General features: G+C 43.9%; 1 protein-coding gene across 1 annotated transcript in view; it reads right to left on the bottom strand.

Moving 5' to 3' along the window:
* Positions 1-16911, bottom strand: part of NRK (Nik related kinase) — a 106547-nt gene that overhangs the window by 41833 nt on the left and 47803 nt on the right. Inside the window, exons 8-15 of the mRNA XM_075720693.1 lie at positions 14577-14631; positions 12298-12376; positions 11409-11584; positions 9575-9647; positions 8966-9161; positions 7934-8098; positions 6985-7146; positions 3321-3473 (exon numbers count right to left, since the gene is read on the bottom strand). Of these exons, the coding sequence (XP_075576808.1) occupies positions 3321-3473; positions 6985-7146; positions 7934-8098; positions 8966-9161; positions 9575-9647; positions 11409-11584; positions 12298-12376; positions 14577-14631 (1059 nt within the window). The remainder of the gene's footprint in view (positions 1-3320; positions 3474-6984; positions 7147-7933; positions 8099-8965; positions 9162-9574; positions 9648-11408; positions 11585-12297; positions 12377-14576; positions 14632-16911) is intronic.

Genomic DNA, 16911 nt, shown 5'->3' with positions numbered 1-16911 from the left:
GGACAGTGCCTGGTTGTGTAGGGATGGGGTCAGGAAGGCCAAGGCTCATCTGGAGTTGAACTTGGCAAGGGATGCAAAGAATAATAAGGGCTTCTACAGGTATGTCAGCCAGAAAAGGAAGGTCAAAGAAAGTGTACCCTCCCTAATGAACACAACTGACAAACTGGTAACAATGGACAAGGAGAAGGCTGAGGTAATCGGCAACAACTTTGCCTCAGTCTTCACCGGCAACCTCTCTCCTCACCCCTCCTGAGTCGAGGGACTGGGGGAGCAAAGTCCCTCACACTGTAAGAGATCAGGTCTGTGACCACCTGAGGAACCTGAATGTGTACACAAGTCTATGGAACCTGATGAGAAGCATCCCAGAGTCCTGAGGGAATTGGCTGATGTAGTTGCCAAGCCACTCTCCATGATATTTGAAAAGTCACGGCAGTCAGGTGAAGTCCCAGGTGACTGGAAAGAGGGAAACATTGCACCCATTTTTAAAAAGGGTAGAAAAGAGGACCCTGGGATCTACCAACCTGTCAGCCTCACCTCTGCACCTGGGAAGATCATGGAACAGATCCTCCTAAGAACCTATGTTAAGGCACATGGAGGACAAGAAGATGATTCGAGACCGCCAGCATGGCTTCATCAAGGATGAATCTTGCCTGACCAACCTAGTGGCCTTCTATGATTGAGCGACTACATCAGTGGACAAGGGAAGAGCTACGGATGTCATCTATCTGGACTTCTGTAAGGCCTTTGACATGGTCCCCCACAACATCCTTCTCTCTAAGTTGGAGATGTATGAATTTGATGGGTGGACTGTTCAGTAGATGAGGAATTGGCTGGATGGTCGCAGCCAGAGAGTAATGGTCTACAGCTCAATGTCTGGATGGAGATCAGTGACGAGTGGTGTCCCTCACGGGTCCGTATTGGGACCAGTACCGTTTAGTATCTTCATCAATGACATAGTGGGATCGAGTGCACCCTCAGCAAGTTTGCAGATGACACCAAGCTGAGTGGTACGGTTCACACACCTGAGGGACAGGATGCCATCCAGAGGGACCTGGACAAGTTTGAGAAGTGGGCCTGTGTGAACCTCATTAAGTTCAACAAGGCCAAGTGCGAGGTCCTGCACCTGGGTCAGGGCAACCCCTGGTATCAATACAGGCTGGGGAATGAAGGGATTGAGAGCAGCCCTGTGGAGGACTTAGGGGTACTGGGGGATCAAAAGCTGGACATGAGCCAGCAGCATGTGCTCGCAGCCCAGAAAGCCAACCGTATCCTGGGCTGCATCAAAAGAAACATGGCCAGCAGGTCGAGGGAGGTGATTCTGCCCCTCTACTCTGGTGAGACCCCACCTGGAGTACTGCGTCCAGCTCTGGAGTCCTCAGCGCAGGAAAGACAGGGACCTGTTGGAGCGGGTCCAGAGGAGGGCCACAAAAACAATCAGAGGGATGGAACATCTCTCCTATGAGGAAAGGCTGAGAGAGTTGGGGTTGCTCAGCCTGAAGAATAGAAGGTTCCAGGGGCACCTTGTGGCCTTTCAATACTTAAAGGGTGGTAATAAGAAAGATGGGGACAGACTTTTTAGCAGGGCCTGTAGTGACAGAACAAGGGGTAATGGTTTTAAACTAAAAGAGGGTAGATTCAGACTAGATAGAAGGAAGAAATTTTTTACGATGAGGGTGGTAAAACACCGGAACAGGTTGCCCAGAGAGGTGGTAGATGCCCCATCCCTGGAAACATTCAAGGTCAGGTTGGATGGGACTCTGAGCAACTTGATCTAGTTGAAGACGTCCCTGCTCATTGCAGCAGGGTTGGACTAGATGACATTTAAAGGTCCCTTCCAACCCAAACCATTCTGCGATTCTATGATCTTCCATGCAGGATATTCACCAGAAGCTCCTGCCAAGCAAGATTTCAGTGGCCAGCAATGACCTTAAAAAAACCTTGGGATAATACAACCTAACCTCATACTAATAACCCATAGTTGCAGGTAGCCTCAAAGAAGTAAACGGGCCCACCCTACTGCAAGGGCTCAGCAGCGTGGCAGCATGACACGCTCTTAAAGCAGCTGAGCTGAAACTACTAACCCATCCTTCTCTGCAGTCTGATCTTCCCCCTTTGACTCCAAGATCCAATGCACAAGGAAAAGAGGCCACAAGATGCCACAGCAGCACACAAACAACGCCTAAGCCTGATCCAAATGCCACTCTGCTGTGGGTACCACTAGCTAAATCCCACAGAATCAACTGGAGAGATGGATCAGAAGCTGTACATCCATCCATCCAGGAGTCCAGCACAAACTGAGAGCTGCCAAGAATAGCTGCCAAGAATAAAACAAGTGCTACGATTGTATATCCTCGTTGAGGGGATGAATGAATGCACAAATGAAGTGCTGTGGGGAACTGTAAAAGCAAAGCAATAAGATTATTCCTGCCACTGCATGTTTCCAAAGCAAGTGGAGACTTCCAGCTTAAATGAACTGTGCTCACACGTACAGTAGTTTATTCCATTTCTACTTGCTGTCTTGTTTTTCTTTTGCTCACACATGCTTACAGTCCCTTCACAAGACTGGGAGAAAAAAATAACTTCAGTCTAAGCTACTTATTTCACACACTGTGAAAGAGTAGGACATTGAAAGGAAGCTGAGTTTTCAGGCACACTGAGAACCCTGAATCACCTCTCCCAGAACTGGTAGAAATAGCAGGAGCTGAAATGTTTTGAGAGAAGGATTCCAATGCAGAACTTTACATTAGAGTGCTTTCACTGTACAGGTACTGTTTAGGTACCACTTCTACCTCTAATACTGAAATTTTTCAAGTCACAGACCTTCTGGGCTCCACCCACAGGCAAATTCTGACTCTGCATTGGTCCTTATTGCATCTCCATATACTTCTAGATTATTTCATAAGACCACTAACAATTTTCCATGTTTATATGGTCTTCAGGGATAAAAATTCTGGCTTTGGACTTGTTTTGTAAAGTGCCACGTATATTTACGGCACCATATAAATAATACATCATCCAGGGACTGCAACAGCGCAGTCATTCAGGCTTTCTGTGAAACATCTAAGAGTAATACCATGGAATCAGCAATCAGGCATCAAGTATATAAAAATAACTGTTGTTACCTAACCCTGATCTGCAGTGCCTAAGGATAATTCCAAGTAGAACTTAGCAGCATGTGGTGGCACTAAAAACCTCTGAGCCCGTTTGCACAGGCCTCAGTCATTTGTGCCAGGACCAAAGGGAATCAGGTTTCGGACGCGCTGTTCTGCTTATGAACCACCCATGCTTTCCCCTCCCCACCCGGGGCAGCAGTACCGTACCTGTACTAACACGGCTCTCTGTGGCGCGGGGGTGCAAGGGCTGGAACAGCTGCCAGATCCCATCCTAGCGTGCGGTGTGGCTTCGTGCCCCAGCGCTGCTGGCCACTGGAGGGAAGGCTGGATGCTTTCACTTTTCTTTCTTCGGTCCTCAGCCTGAGAAGGAGAAAAGCAGCAGTATGTTGCACATTAAGCCTCAGGCTTTGCAGCCTGGATGTTCTCCAACAGCAGCACAGCGCGCATCGACTCTGATGGACCTCGCCATTGGGGAGAGGTCAGCCCTAGCACAATATGAACCATTACTGCCTCTCCATTTGCAACCCTTCCTTTTCCATCAAGTTTCCAAACTGCAGCAAGGAAAAGGGCCTGAGTTGCCATCTGCTGAATTCTAGGCCATCCCATTTGCTGCAGGCTGGGATTTTAGCTGGAAGGAATCATCTGTCTGTATTTACTTATCTTTGACAACATGCAGCTTGTTTTGCTGTGCGTTTATTACCCCATTCTATGACGCTGACATTACTGCGTGTTGCTTTCTACTTTAAAACACTTTTAACACTCTATCTTTTGGTACGTTACTTGCACTATGGAAAAGACTGAGCAACATGATCTAGAAGGAATAAAGGTCCTTTTATTCCTGAGGGCATTGCTCGTTACAAAAATCTTTATCTTATGGTTTTGACCCCACCGCTCTTTCCAGTTTCATTCAACATGACTAATTCCTGTTCTCTAGTGTAAATCTTTTAGCATATCCTCTGATTCAGCAGCCTAGAAACAGCTCTACACGGTAAACTAGAGATTAATGCCATAAAAACACCCAGTTATCTGTGCTTGGGTGGGCATTCTTAATGGTATCTCTCACTGTATCTGGATGTTTGTGCCTACATCAGGAAGGTAAGCATATTCTTAACACAGTGTAGGAAACTGCTGAGGAGATGGAAAATGATTCCACCTAGTCTCACAGATCTCGACTGGGGAAAAAAAGTACACCAAAAAAAAGCTCCGCAAAAAAAACTTACTAAAACAAGCAACCACAGCCAAATACCATGAAATTCTAGTCCCAGTGAACTTGATCGTTATACTGCTCTTGGGGCCAGATTTTCATTACTTGCAACTCCTAATAATGAAAGGCAAATTTTACCACAAGCAAGAAAGAAAATGTAAAAATTACAGTGATTTCACTAGGCTACATGTGATAATTTACCTACCATCTCTGTGCCCAAAGGGTGCTTGCATGCAATATATTATGATCCAGATGCAAATTCATGGAGCCAACAGTTTGGGCTCCCAGAACTGACGCCAGCCCCTATCCAGGCATGGAACTAGTGCAAAGTCAGGAGTCTTTGCCTCTCAGCTCATTAGCTCCGGTGCCGGTGGGACCAGATACAGCACAGAGCAAGCTCACATCCGTATACACCAGAGGAAACCTGCCCTGACCTGCCTGCAGCAGGATGAGTGCAATGGCAAAGATGAGGAACTCCCAAGAGAGGGTTCTGGGGCCCCAAATGTTAAACTTGAGGCTTTGGAGGGCTGTATGGGTGTTTGTTTGTTTGTAATGCCTCAATGCAACAATAATTCTGGAGAGTTTTTGCATATCAATAATTGGGCCTGCAAATGCCAATGAGTCCTAAAAAGTATGCAGACTTGCTCTTGAGTAGGCTATCTCTACCCCTGTGTAGATCTCTCCAGACAGAGAAACTAGCATCTCCTTGGCTAGTAAACTCAGAAAGATCAGTATCAACAAGAACAAATTCACTGAGTTATCACTGTTAAAAACAGCCAAAACTTTAAAGCATTTTTAAATTGTTGTGAGCAATTATGACTGCTGACATAATTACAAAGTCTCAAACTTCAACCAAAAAATGCAACCCTGTACCACTAATTATGATTTTAGTGGAAGGATCTGTGACTTCCAAGTTCTGAAATTAAGTAATATTGTAAAATAATTTGTCCTTAAAACTAGAGTATATTATGGTAGCCATAACGACAAGAGCCTCGTGCTGTGAACCTAAAAGGCAGGCAGCACTTTATCTGCAACTAGTGATATTTTATTTCACCACTAAATTGAAAGTTAACAGTGACTGCACACTAAATTCCATAACACATTTCATTCTGCTACAAAGGGGTCATTTACAAAACACATGCCAAAACCAGAGATGAGTATTTAAGCTGACATTTTGCAGTTCTTTTGAATTCTGACTACAGAGAAGTAGAAAAGAAAGTTAAATTGACTCAACTGAGTTGCATTTTCTCCCCACCCACCAAAAGCCTAGCAAAGGCAAAACATTTCTGTTGACTTTGATGTCATGTATTTAGCAAAAGCAGCTTACGTCTCTGTCCACACCCAATTTACTACCCAGCTGGAATAAGACCCAGCCCTCCACCATCAAACAAATACTGATTTCAAGAGGAGTTCATTCAAATTTCAATAATGATTTGTTTAATCAGTCAATGTAATAAAGCCTATGGAGCTAAGGCATTTGGGTTTTTGGCAGTTAAGTTGTACTTCAAACACAACTATTCTCTTGTTTTCACAAACTGCTACTCTAATAAGGCGCTTAATATCTTTTGCTTTCCTGATTTCATATTGCTGCTTCGCTGTTTGCAGACTCTATTCAGTTATTAAAATTCATCATTTCAACAATCCTAGCAGTTTCATTTAACTGTTTATCAATATAGAAAATTTCAGGTAAGAGAACCAGTTGCAGCATGCACACGCACAAAGAGGTGACAAAGAGGGCACTTGCTTAAAGACTGCAGCAAGATGTTAAGAAGCAGCGCTCTGCATTCCTCCTACATACATGTGCACGAGCTCTCCTCGTGCCTTTGCTTGGGTATTTTGGGAAGATGCTTTGCCACGAATGCAGAGCATCACATCCACTATTCTATTTAGACACAGCCACCCAAGGAGGCACCTGTGAGGTGCTCAGATTTTTGACATTGACCCAGACTTTAGTAACACAACAAGTCACACCAGCTGTAGAACTGGGCTCACAAGTTGGGATTATGTCAAAAAGAAAAATAAGTGTGCCAGGAATGATGAGATAACATATGTGAAATGGACCTGCAGCTTTTCACAATATGGTAACAGTAAGCAGAATAAGTTGGTGGGCAGAAATACTTTCAGAGTTAGCAAAAGAGTGAAATGGATTACAACTCTTAATCAAGGACTATATGTGGCTATCCCTGATCCGTCAAATCTTATCTACCTAAAATCCTGGGAGACAAACAACAAGAAAAGGCATCATGGCCTGACACTGGGGCACAGAGATCTGTGCTTGGGAGGCATGACACCGTTCTGTGTCTGGGTCAATTCTGTGAACCCTAAAATCAGGCAAAGACACCTGTTAAACCTCAGATGACACTACCTTAATTCATTCCTCTTTGGAATACAAGGGAATGACACCTGGCTGACCAGAAGGACCTTGTTTCTCCATTCACCAGTCAAACCCTTCTCTGAACTCAAGTAGAAGTGACAGAGCAACCTTTCCTTTCCCTTATCCTCCACATTAATGGAAACCAAAGGCTTTACTGTAGCATAAGTGTGTGTGTAGTAAGACACAGGTCAAGCTCCAGATTTAGGTTTAAAGATAGTCTGTTCTCTGCTTCAGCGTTACCACAGCATCATAAACTGCAAAGCACCAAAATGCCACATTGGCTGAGACGGTACCTCTTTGCTTGTGCTGCCTGATGGAGGATGCACTGCTGAATTTGAACTCTTGGAAGGCTCCTTGTTCTTCTGCTTGTGGTCATGCTGGAGAGACAGCAGCTGCGTCTGATCTTTGGGGAGAGTTCGATGCACCTTCCTGTTGTGCTGCATATCTTCCACCTTCTGAAAGCAGAGAGTGATGAATCTCAGAGAGAACAATGCCTTGGAGGACAACCAAGTTGACCGCTGGAAATAGTGGCTTTGCAAAGAACAAAGTGAGCACAATTCCAGCAGGGCTGACAGGAGAGCCACAACCCTGAGCAATAGGAAGCATAAAGTGACCCCTGAACACTCTGTGTTTGGCTTTTGAGACAGCACGTCAGATATTTTTTTTTTTTTTTTACACTTTTCCTAAAACTAGAGGGCATTAATCAAACACTCCATGCTTCTATTTGATTACAAATCAGTTTGCTGCTGAAACATTAGAAAAACATTGTTGCCAAGGTGTCAAACTTGACAATGAGACTTCAGCATTAAAATTAACCTCTGCTCTGTTTTTATTTGTGAAAAAGAAATGGCCCTGGTTACAAACCAAACAGAAACTGGAGACTGGAGATTTAAGCTTAGGTTGAGCTGATGCTGGAAGCTTTCAGGGTAAATATATTTTAAATCAGATTGAAGTGACTGAAAACCTTTTTAGCACGGAGAAACAGCAGGGACAGAAGTAGGAGAGGCAGTGTCACTGCCGTAGATAAGGAGGATGACTCAGTAACACGTAAGTTAACTTAAAGAAGGCTGAATCTGAGAACAAGAGGCAGTTAAAATTTTTATGCATTAAATTTAATGCATTAAAAAAGTCCCTCTCCGGTCTGTGACTCAGAGGATGGAAACACCCTCAGGGAACTGAGAAAGACATCAGCTACAGGAACAGGGAGCTGCGAATTGCTATCAGTAAACACTCTTTTCATACCTGCTTCTTTTCTGATTTTGTCTGTCCTTCTACTATGAACCGTTCATCTTCCACAGCCCTTTTGTCTTCTTTACACCTCTCCTCTTTCCTCTGAACAGCCTTAGCCTCTGGCCACCTCTGCTCACACTCCTGCTGTCTTCGTAGCTCCTGCTCTCGCCTCTGATGCTGGAAGAGAGCCAGGGAATAACACTGCTTATTTTGCTTTACTTTTGTACCCACCAATTACTTATGCCAGTGTTCGTTAATCACAAGGCCCATTTCCCGCTGCGCAGTCACTAACAGGAGATACCCAATACATTGCGCAGAAGCAGCAGCCAGCCACAAGCTGCCACCACGATGACTGCCAAACCTGAAGTGAAACCTTTGCCCTTTTGGCAGCCAAGGGCAGATTTGCCGTTCATTTAAGCAGGCGTGCGAGATCTCCGTGATGGCTGGCAGCTAACCTAATGACAAATGTCTTCCCGTCATTTTGAGAAGGAAGGGTTTTTCCAGAGTCCCCCTGTTTTGCTGGAGCAGCACTATGCTTCACAAATGCCAGCTTCGGAGTGTTTGCACAATGCTTGAATGTCATCAGATACTCATGAGAAGAGACACGTTGGTGATTTAGCAATGCCTCCAACACCACAGTGTGCCAGACAGTGGAAAAGGCAGCAGCTATCTTGTAACATCTTAAACAGAAGCATGGCCAGGACTCTGGATCAGACAGACAGACTCCAAATTGGGCAACGCACACAAGAAAGAAATCGGGATCTCTCATCCCATCTGCCTGGGCTTCCACTGCCAAACAAACTCAAGCAAAATGCCCTTCTGCTTCTGCTCCCAAAGCTCAGGGCAGGTTGTGAGCAGGAAAAGGACAGAGCCCATTTAAAATCGTTGTGTTCAAAAGTGACACGGTTCTCGAAGGCTAAAGACTACAACTCAGGTTGTGCTGACAATTTAACACAGCCTTCTTGCCTTTCAAAGCCTACTCTCTACAGGCACATTTTTTTATTTGTGATGAGACATGGAACAGCAATACAAGCCAGTGCCTACATCCTCCAGCCGCCTCCTCTGCTCTTTCTGCTGCTCGATCCGCTTCTGCCGCTCTGTCAGCAGCTGCTTCTTGTACTTCTCCTGGTCCTTCAGCTGCTGCTGCTGGCGATGAGGGTCAGAACGGTTTTTGTTCTCCTGCTGCAGCCTCAGAAATTCACGGCGGAGAGTTGACTCCCCTGGGAGATTAACTATGGAGCTGAAACAAAGGGGAGGTTTCTACATGACTAAACATAACATTAAAGAGAGAATTCAAGGTGCATTGGGAATTGCTTGTTGCCCTGTGTTAGCAAATTAAGATGTTCTGATAAATCCCCAGCATCTTGAGTATGCATCCGCACTTTACTGTGCTACAAAACAGCCTGAAGCTGATTACTGGGTCCTTCATTTGAGAGTTTCCTCCCTATTGCAGGGGAACTAAGCAGCAGCTTATTACAGACATCTTATACTCAGCAGTTATATTTGATAGCTACAAACCAGTTAAAGCTACCAGAGGGGATACAGGAGATAAGAGATTCAGAGCAAGTTAAGAAAGCCATTCTGGCTGAGAAGGGCTGCCTTCAATGAGAACAGCTTGGGCAGTCAAATTTTCTATTCCCGTAAAAAATTAACCTTGGTTCTCCTTCATCTTCATTCAGCTCATCATCTTCCTCCTCACTTCCACTGTAATCATAGTCCGTTTCTTCTAAAAAAGAGAACAGTAAACAAACCTCCGTGGAGGATGCTGTTATTTAAGATATGATCTTAAACTTTGTTTGTAAGCACTCAGCCTGAACTACAAGTAGCTCAGCAGGAATTTAAAAGCCACAAGTTGCACTGGGAGCCTGAGGGGAGGTAAGATATCCACGTACATAATTCAAAATCTAGTTCAGATAATGTTTTAGGGCAGCCCTTTTACACACTCCCACCTTCTCCCCTTGACTGACAGTATTGGTTTTGCAAAACTAACCTATTTCCATGATCTGAAATAAATTAGGTGAAAGCCACAGAGAAATCCAACCCCAATAACACCACCAGCAGAGGGGTTCTTCAGACAGAAATTTAGATAGGACATAAAAGACTTGTACTGCCCTTCTCAGCTATTGTAGGCCTGTTGTATGGCTAAGCCGAGGCCTTCAGTAAATCCAGGTTTCCTTTTGTATTAAAGTGAATAATTAAAAAAAGAAACAAGGGTAATAAATTAATGCTAGTTTTAGCACAGTGGTTCAGAAGCTGACCCACACTTTTGAAGTTCTCTTCAAGACTAACATGAAGGCAACTTTCAAGGGATAATTTCAAACCGGTCCCACTCTGCATCGCTGGCTACATGGCATGCTAAAGTGGGACTTCATTTTTTTTTGAAGTCACTATTTTGAAGTGTATAGTCTTGACAATTTCACACTGTTCTCCCTTTCAGGCGAGCTTTGATTAAAAATAGCACTTCTCAGGTCAAAATATAACTATCTATCAAGAAGTGATTGTCATCATTGCATTCCCTCCCCATCCCCAAGAGCATTTGTGAGAAACTCTAACTTGCTATCTTTCCATTTGAATGTGCTTTGAGATTCATAGCTGAAAGAGGTGGCGGAATTTGCAGCTACTATTGGAGTCAGTAAATCTACACTGCAACAGCAATTTCATTTTAGGCACAAATACTCCTGCTGTCAAATCAATACTAGGAGTTTATAAGTCACTTTCCAACTGTACAGTGCTTTCCGAGTTTGCTCTCATAGTCACTGATGTTCACAGTGCCCCTGCCAGTATAAAATATGCAGAAGAGGAAGAGGGGAGAGAGGGCAGGGAAAATTGGTGCCCTTAGTTTGCTGTGCACAAGCATTTATGCAAGTATCATCTCCACTCCAGCACTGCTTCTTCCAGGTTTTGCTCTGAAGAGTAAGGCTAGCATTTGGAACAAACTCAGATTCTCTTTTTCTTCAGCCACCCTGTGAAGTGGATGGATGATTCATTACACATATTTCTGTTTTGCTGGAGCTTGGAGGCCTTCTTGAGGTCTCTTTTGTGCACTCCACTACAAAAGACTTAAAAAGCACTTCTGCCCCAAAGAAATCACAAGCTGAAATTATATGGAGATGCAACAGGTAAATTAAATGGATCAGTGACAGACAGATTAACTAAGAGACTAGGAAATGCTCACCGAGTACTACTTAGATACTCAAGAAAGTAGGGACCTAGACTTTACTTGGACTCCTCACTCACGTTAGCATTAGGGTTGCTCTCGGTGAATCAGGGTTAGTCAGGCTCCAAAGACTTTAGCAGTTAAACACCAGTAAGGACCTGGGCTTTGGCAAAGAGATCTTCAGAACGGCCCCACTGCTATCAAGGACAACACTTTCTCACAGTTTTCCTGGTTCTAGTATTTCAGTTGCATCTGCCTTGTACTCTGCTGCCAAAATTGGAACAGGACCTACTCTCTGCAGTGCCTTTTATTTTGTTTTTGCCACATTACCCTTTTCTCCTTTTTTCTTCCTGGTCCTGTCCAGGTGGTCTTTCAGCATGATGCGCACTTGTCGTTCATTCTGCATGTCTCGGATGAAAGAATGCTTAAGCAAGGTTTCCGTGGATGGACGATGCAAATAATTTTTTACAAGGCAGCTTTCAACGAAGTTTAGGAATTTCTTTGACCTGAAAAAGATAGAAAAGTGGAGGAAAACAATAACCCTTTTCAACTTGTGCACCAAGCACAAGCGAGTGATGCGATGGAAAGCATTAGCTTCGCAAGGTTTCCTTTTTTTTCCAGTTTCCTGGAACTGCGTGAGACAATTTGAGTTTTGCCACCCAGTGTGCCTCCTGAGGCCAGCACAGTGCTGAGGGCAAATGATGGGGAACTCCATCTCGACCGCACTCTCAGTGGAGTTACCCTGAATTTACATCTGGATCAACAAAACCACAATCTGGCCAACAGCAACTCTTTCAAAAATGCCCTTACCCTTTTGATACGGTGAAGATTTTCTTTATACACTTCATTTAAAAGACAAACTAATTCTCTGTAGGCCACAGTGACAGCCATTAGCCCCACAGTGTCCCTGCAGTCTTCTGACAAAGCACTGACCCCAAGCAGCTAACCTAAGCCTTGCCTATACTGCAATTTCAGCCACCCATGCCAAACTTTAGCAACTGCAAGGACTGCCACAGTTTAGGCAGAGTTCAAAAGAAAGGTGTTGCTTCCCAAAGCTAAACTGGATCTGCATCTGTGGCTTCACGCAGCACTAGAAACAGCCTAGGGAAGACTCATAGATCACTGTAGGATTCAGTAAGATCATTGCCTCCAGACAAGAGAGCTCAAAATCCTCCTGAGCCCAATGCAGCAAGAATACAGTTTTTACACTTCTCTTTACCATTTTCTGGATTTCAACTTTGGGGGTGGGTTCCGTGGGATCAGGAAGAGCGCTCTCATGGGGTGCATGTCACACAGGGCTGCAAAGGAAACCACAAGCTATTGAAGGGTGCACAGCCCCCCCGTAACCCTCCCACAGCCTGACCACGCTGACCCAGCCAGGCCAGGAGTCTGGTTCTCCCGACAAAGAGGAGCAGTCCTCCACAAACACTCCCACTTCCAACAGCACAGCATCCACCGCAGAACCGCATCATTAGTCAACGAAATTCACACTACAGCCAAGAAATAAAGTCTCCGAGTACACAGAAATCTTTCATGACAACGTGCTGTTATTGCCAGCTAAGAGAGATTTGAAAGAAAGGCTGCATGGCAGGAACAAATACAACTTTCTTCATATTTTTTGTATATAAAAAAAAAAGCTCACCTTTCTAATACACCAAAGGGTGTTTTTGCATAAATAGAAGTTAAAGTTGGGACTGAAATACTTATCTAGTTTAGTATGTCTGGCTTAAGGTTCAGATAAATGATCAGCTAACTTTTAACCAAACTCTTAGCTACATCATTCATGGCATAAGAAAAAACGCAGGATGAAGAAAACCTGATGCGAAGCGGAAAGCTCATAAACTGCGTCACTGGCACAGAGCATAATGACTAAGCACACATTTCATCTATTCTGTGTTTCGGGAGTGTGAGCACCATTATTATACAATCTGCAACAGATTTGACTCATGCATTAAGTCGCTGGTTTCTCTCCAGCCCAATGTCCTTCTCTTCAGTGTTACTGTTGTGGAAAGCTGAAGCTACAAAGAACTCTGCAGAAAGTAAATACCGTCACATCTCATCTATCCCAGGCATTTTGTATGGAATTATGAGTGTGCTCCATCTGTCACAGAGAAATATCAAGGGTCAGAGGTCTTCCTTCACAAAACAGAGCTACTGAATGACAACTGATAGGAAGAATATGGAGGCTGATTTCTTATGATATACAGGTGTTCAGCAGTGATTCTCTTAACAGGAATGGACTTACAGCATTTCAGAACTAGTAAAAGTGAGAAGACTATGGTCTGGTAAAGCCTTCACTGCCTTTTACTAATTCCTCTGCCTGCATCCACCTGCCATCATTTCTCACACCTGGGTCCTGGTTTTGACATTTTCCTTTGTATTTTCAATAGCATGTGATACAGTGGGGATAGGGGACAGACGAAGTCTGGTTTCTAGCTATGGGTCCCAGACACTGTTGTACTACAGTAAACAAAGCACAATGCAACAGAGTATAATCCATAGCATTTCCCTGCCAAAACCAGTGAACACATCAAATACAAGTGGCATGAGGAATTAACAAGCAAAGCTACAAAGTCTCTCTCAAAGAAAACTCCCCACGGACCCATGTCTCAGGACTAAGCTTCAGCTAGGCTGAAGCACAGCGTCTGAAAGTGCTCCTGAACTCCAGCTGGCTCCTGAGCGTTTCTAAAAACCAAGTCTGACGGGAGAACAGCCAAGTGTGTTTTTCAAAAACACAGCCTACGTGTTCCCAAGCTCAGGCCAGAGTATAATTTATTTCATCTCCTGTGCTCTCAGCAGCGACTGGATACCCTATCACATCACATCTGCTTCGCGGGCGCTGGGGCAAAGCAACTGGTTCTCCGCAGAAACAAAAATGCACGAGGTCTTTGCATCCACACTGCAGCCACCCATCTCTGCCCGACGGCTGCGAGAGGCTAACCGGAGGAGCGAGGGGGACAGCTGGCAGGCGAGGGCAGGCTGCAAACTATGGCAATCTGCTGCCAGGTTGAGAATGTGGTCATGGACCGAAGCCATTATGTGAGCAAATACAGTGTTCATCTCAAAACCTGTGAGAATCAAGTCAGAGTGAAAATATAGCCTTTAGGCCTAGCTTCTCCCACTGCCATGTTTGGGTTTTTTTTTTTAGTGACCTAAACCCAAAGCCACTCTCATCAATTTTTTCTGCTACCATGTCAATCACTTCTGCTTAGCTGTACTCACAGGCAGTGATCAAGAAAGTGATGTTAACAAGAGCTCTAAGGAAAAATTTTTTGTTTCCCTAGGAAATGAAGGCAAGGAATCGAAATATAGACTTAAAGGGTCTAAAAGAAAGAGGAAAGCAAAAAAGCCCAAGTGAGAAAAAGTCATAGATTATTTTTAAAGATACAGCCAGAACCAGAATTTTGTACATCTGTGCATTAGCCAAGCATGAGTCATTTTAACACAGAACATGTTCACAAAGCACAGACACCCCCACCTTTATACCAAATCACTTACGAGGAGCTCCTTCGGCCATTTCGATAGCAGTGATTCCCAGAGACCATAGGTCACTCTGCAAGTGAAAAGAAACATTGCACATCGCAACTTGCAGCATTCAAGCTTTTTTTTTGTTTTTTTCTTTGGGGTTTTTGGTTTTGGGGTTTTTTTTGTTTTGTTTTTACAGTTTCCCTAGATTTCTTCTGGATCGAGCCATTTTAGTTGGAGTGACATACATTCTGCTCCCTCCCATTCCCTACTGAGCTTTTAGAAAATGTGCTAATAGCCAGAAGCTTCCCATTTCCCATGCAACTCTGAACAGCTGATTCATCATTTAAGCAGCCAGCCCCAAAACGCAGGCCTTCTGCATTCAAAAAACAAGAGCCAGAATATAGCAGGCACTGTTTAAATATGTCTTAAATCTTTTAAACTGTTTTCATGAGGCAGTGAGACACAGCAGTACCTCACCCCCCTGTTCCTGCCCCAAAAAATTCTTGGTCTTAATGCTCATTTCAGAGCTGTCATTGCTGAGTTTCTACACTTATGGAACAGAAATTATAGTCAGGCCTTAGGGTCTGACTTTTTCTGTCTACAAAGTCTCCAGTCACGTGTTTTTGGGCGCATGAAAGGAGAGCACATCACGCAGTCAGATTTACACCTCAGTATATGTTCAGCTCAGTTAACCTCGAGTGGAGTTTTCTTTGTCAGCTTGTCTGGATGCTAAGGGCCAGGTTTTGATCGTGGAAGGTAAATTGGAAATACTACCAGTGACTGTAAAAACTTCACAGCTTTCCACTTCATTAATCACGTGCATTATTTTACTATTTTTTGTGTCTAAACATAGCCAAATGACAGGCACATGACCAAACCAACTTGCACGGCTTCTCTAAAACTATCTTTTTAAAAGGGAGCAACAGAGGACAAACTTTCAAAGATTAGAAGCAATATACCATTACATGAATAGCAGCTCATACCCAGCCTGGCACTCTAACTGAATTTGACTTTATCAAGAGAGCCTTCTCAGTCCAGCTGCTCTGAACTGCTTTACACAAGCTGAAAACCCACTTGCATCATAGTTCGTGGAGTGATTTTGCAACAAAAACTGGTGGGAATTTAGTAGATTCATGATCCTGACTTATTAAGTAAATGACTGAAAATTAGAAAAGTCTTCTAGGGGTAGTACCACAGGTTTTGGGCACCATGGGAGAAACAAGCAGGCTGCAAAGAATTTTTGTTTGGAGTTTCAAAGCACAAGAGGCAGACAGGTGAAAGGGAGGATGACAGCATTGTTTGTAAAGGTCAGTGTGTATCTATGTGTATGTATTTTTACTCATTTGTTATAATTTTTTTTTTTTTTTTTTTTTTAAATCAGAGCTGGAACAGCAAGAAGCTACGGAGTGGTTTCCTGCTACTTTGCTTATCATATCAGCTATAAATCTCTGTAGAAACGACCGGTCCCATGCCACCTTCTGAGTCACAGCACTGTCTGCATAAGCGCTTCCAAAACCCTCCGCTGATCAGTTTTAAACTACCATCTGCAGAATCTATTCAGAAGCAGACATAAATGCACACAGATGAACTGTGATTATTACTGAAGGCAAATAAACCTCAACCATCAGGGGTGCATGTTCCTAATGCTTATATCTTCTGAAAAGTACACATTCTGAAAAGGAAATTGACTGGGGACAGGGAATGAAGACAAGAGATTAAATTCTTGAGGTTTCAGTAGAAGATTTACATGGTATGAAAAATAAAATAAAATCCAAGAACATTCTTTGGTCATGGCTGACACTCACACAATGTGACCTCACTTTGCCAGTACAGCACAGAAGGTCTCAACAAGGGGGAATCACTAGAAAATGTAAGCAATAACAGGTTCTTCTAATAAATATTTCTGAAGCCACAATTAGAATGAGAGGTTTGAAGTGGCAACCAAGAGAGCACCTGAACCAAGAGAGTGACACGAGGGTTGCTCAGAACATGGCTGCTCAGAAAGCCATCCCTGGAAAACATCCTGCATGGTAAGCGTAGACAAAAAAATGACAACACTGCTGGAAACTGTCCAGAGGACAAAGAATAAGCTTTGTAAGTCTCTTTGGAACAGCATCAGCATATTATAAGAGTTAGGAGGAGAACCAAAAGAAAGTGTTTGATGGCTGTTCTTGGGCTCCCCAGTACAAGGAAGTCACAGACATATTGGAGTGGGTGCAGCAAAGGGCCACAAAGATGTTTAAGGGATTGGAGCTGAGAGGCTCTGGGCTGAGAGAGATGGAACTGTTCAGCCTGGAGAAGGGAAGGCTCGGGGGGATCTCATACATGCGTACAAATTCCTGATGGGAGGGGAGTAAAGACGACC

This window comes from Pelecanus crispus, chromosome 13, assembly GCF_030463565.1.
Source record: "Pelecanus crispus isolate bPelCri1 chromosome 13, bPelCri1.pri, whole genome shotgun sequence".
In the NCBI taxonomy this organism is placed as follows: domain Eukaryota; kingdom Metazoa; phylum Chordata; class Aves; order Pelecaniformes; family Pelecanidae; genus Pelecanus; species Pelecanus crispus.
Note: the sequence above shows the minus strand (reverse complement) of the source record. Positions and strands in the feature narration are given on the sequence as shown.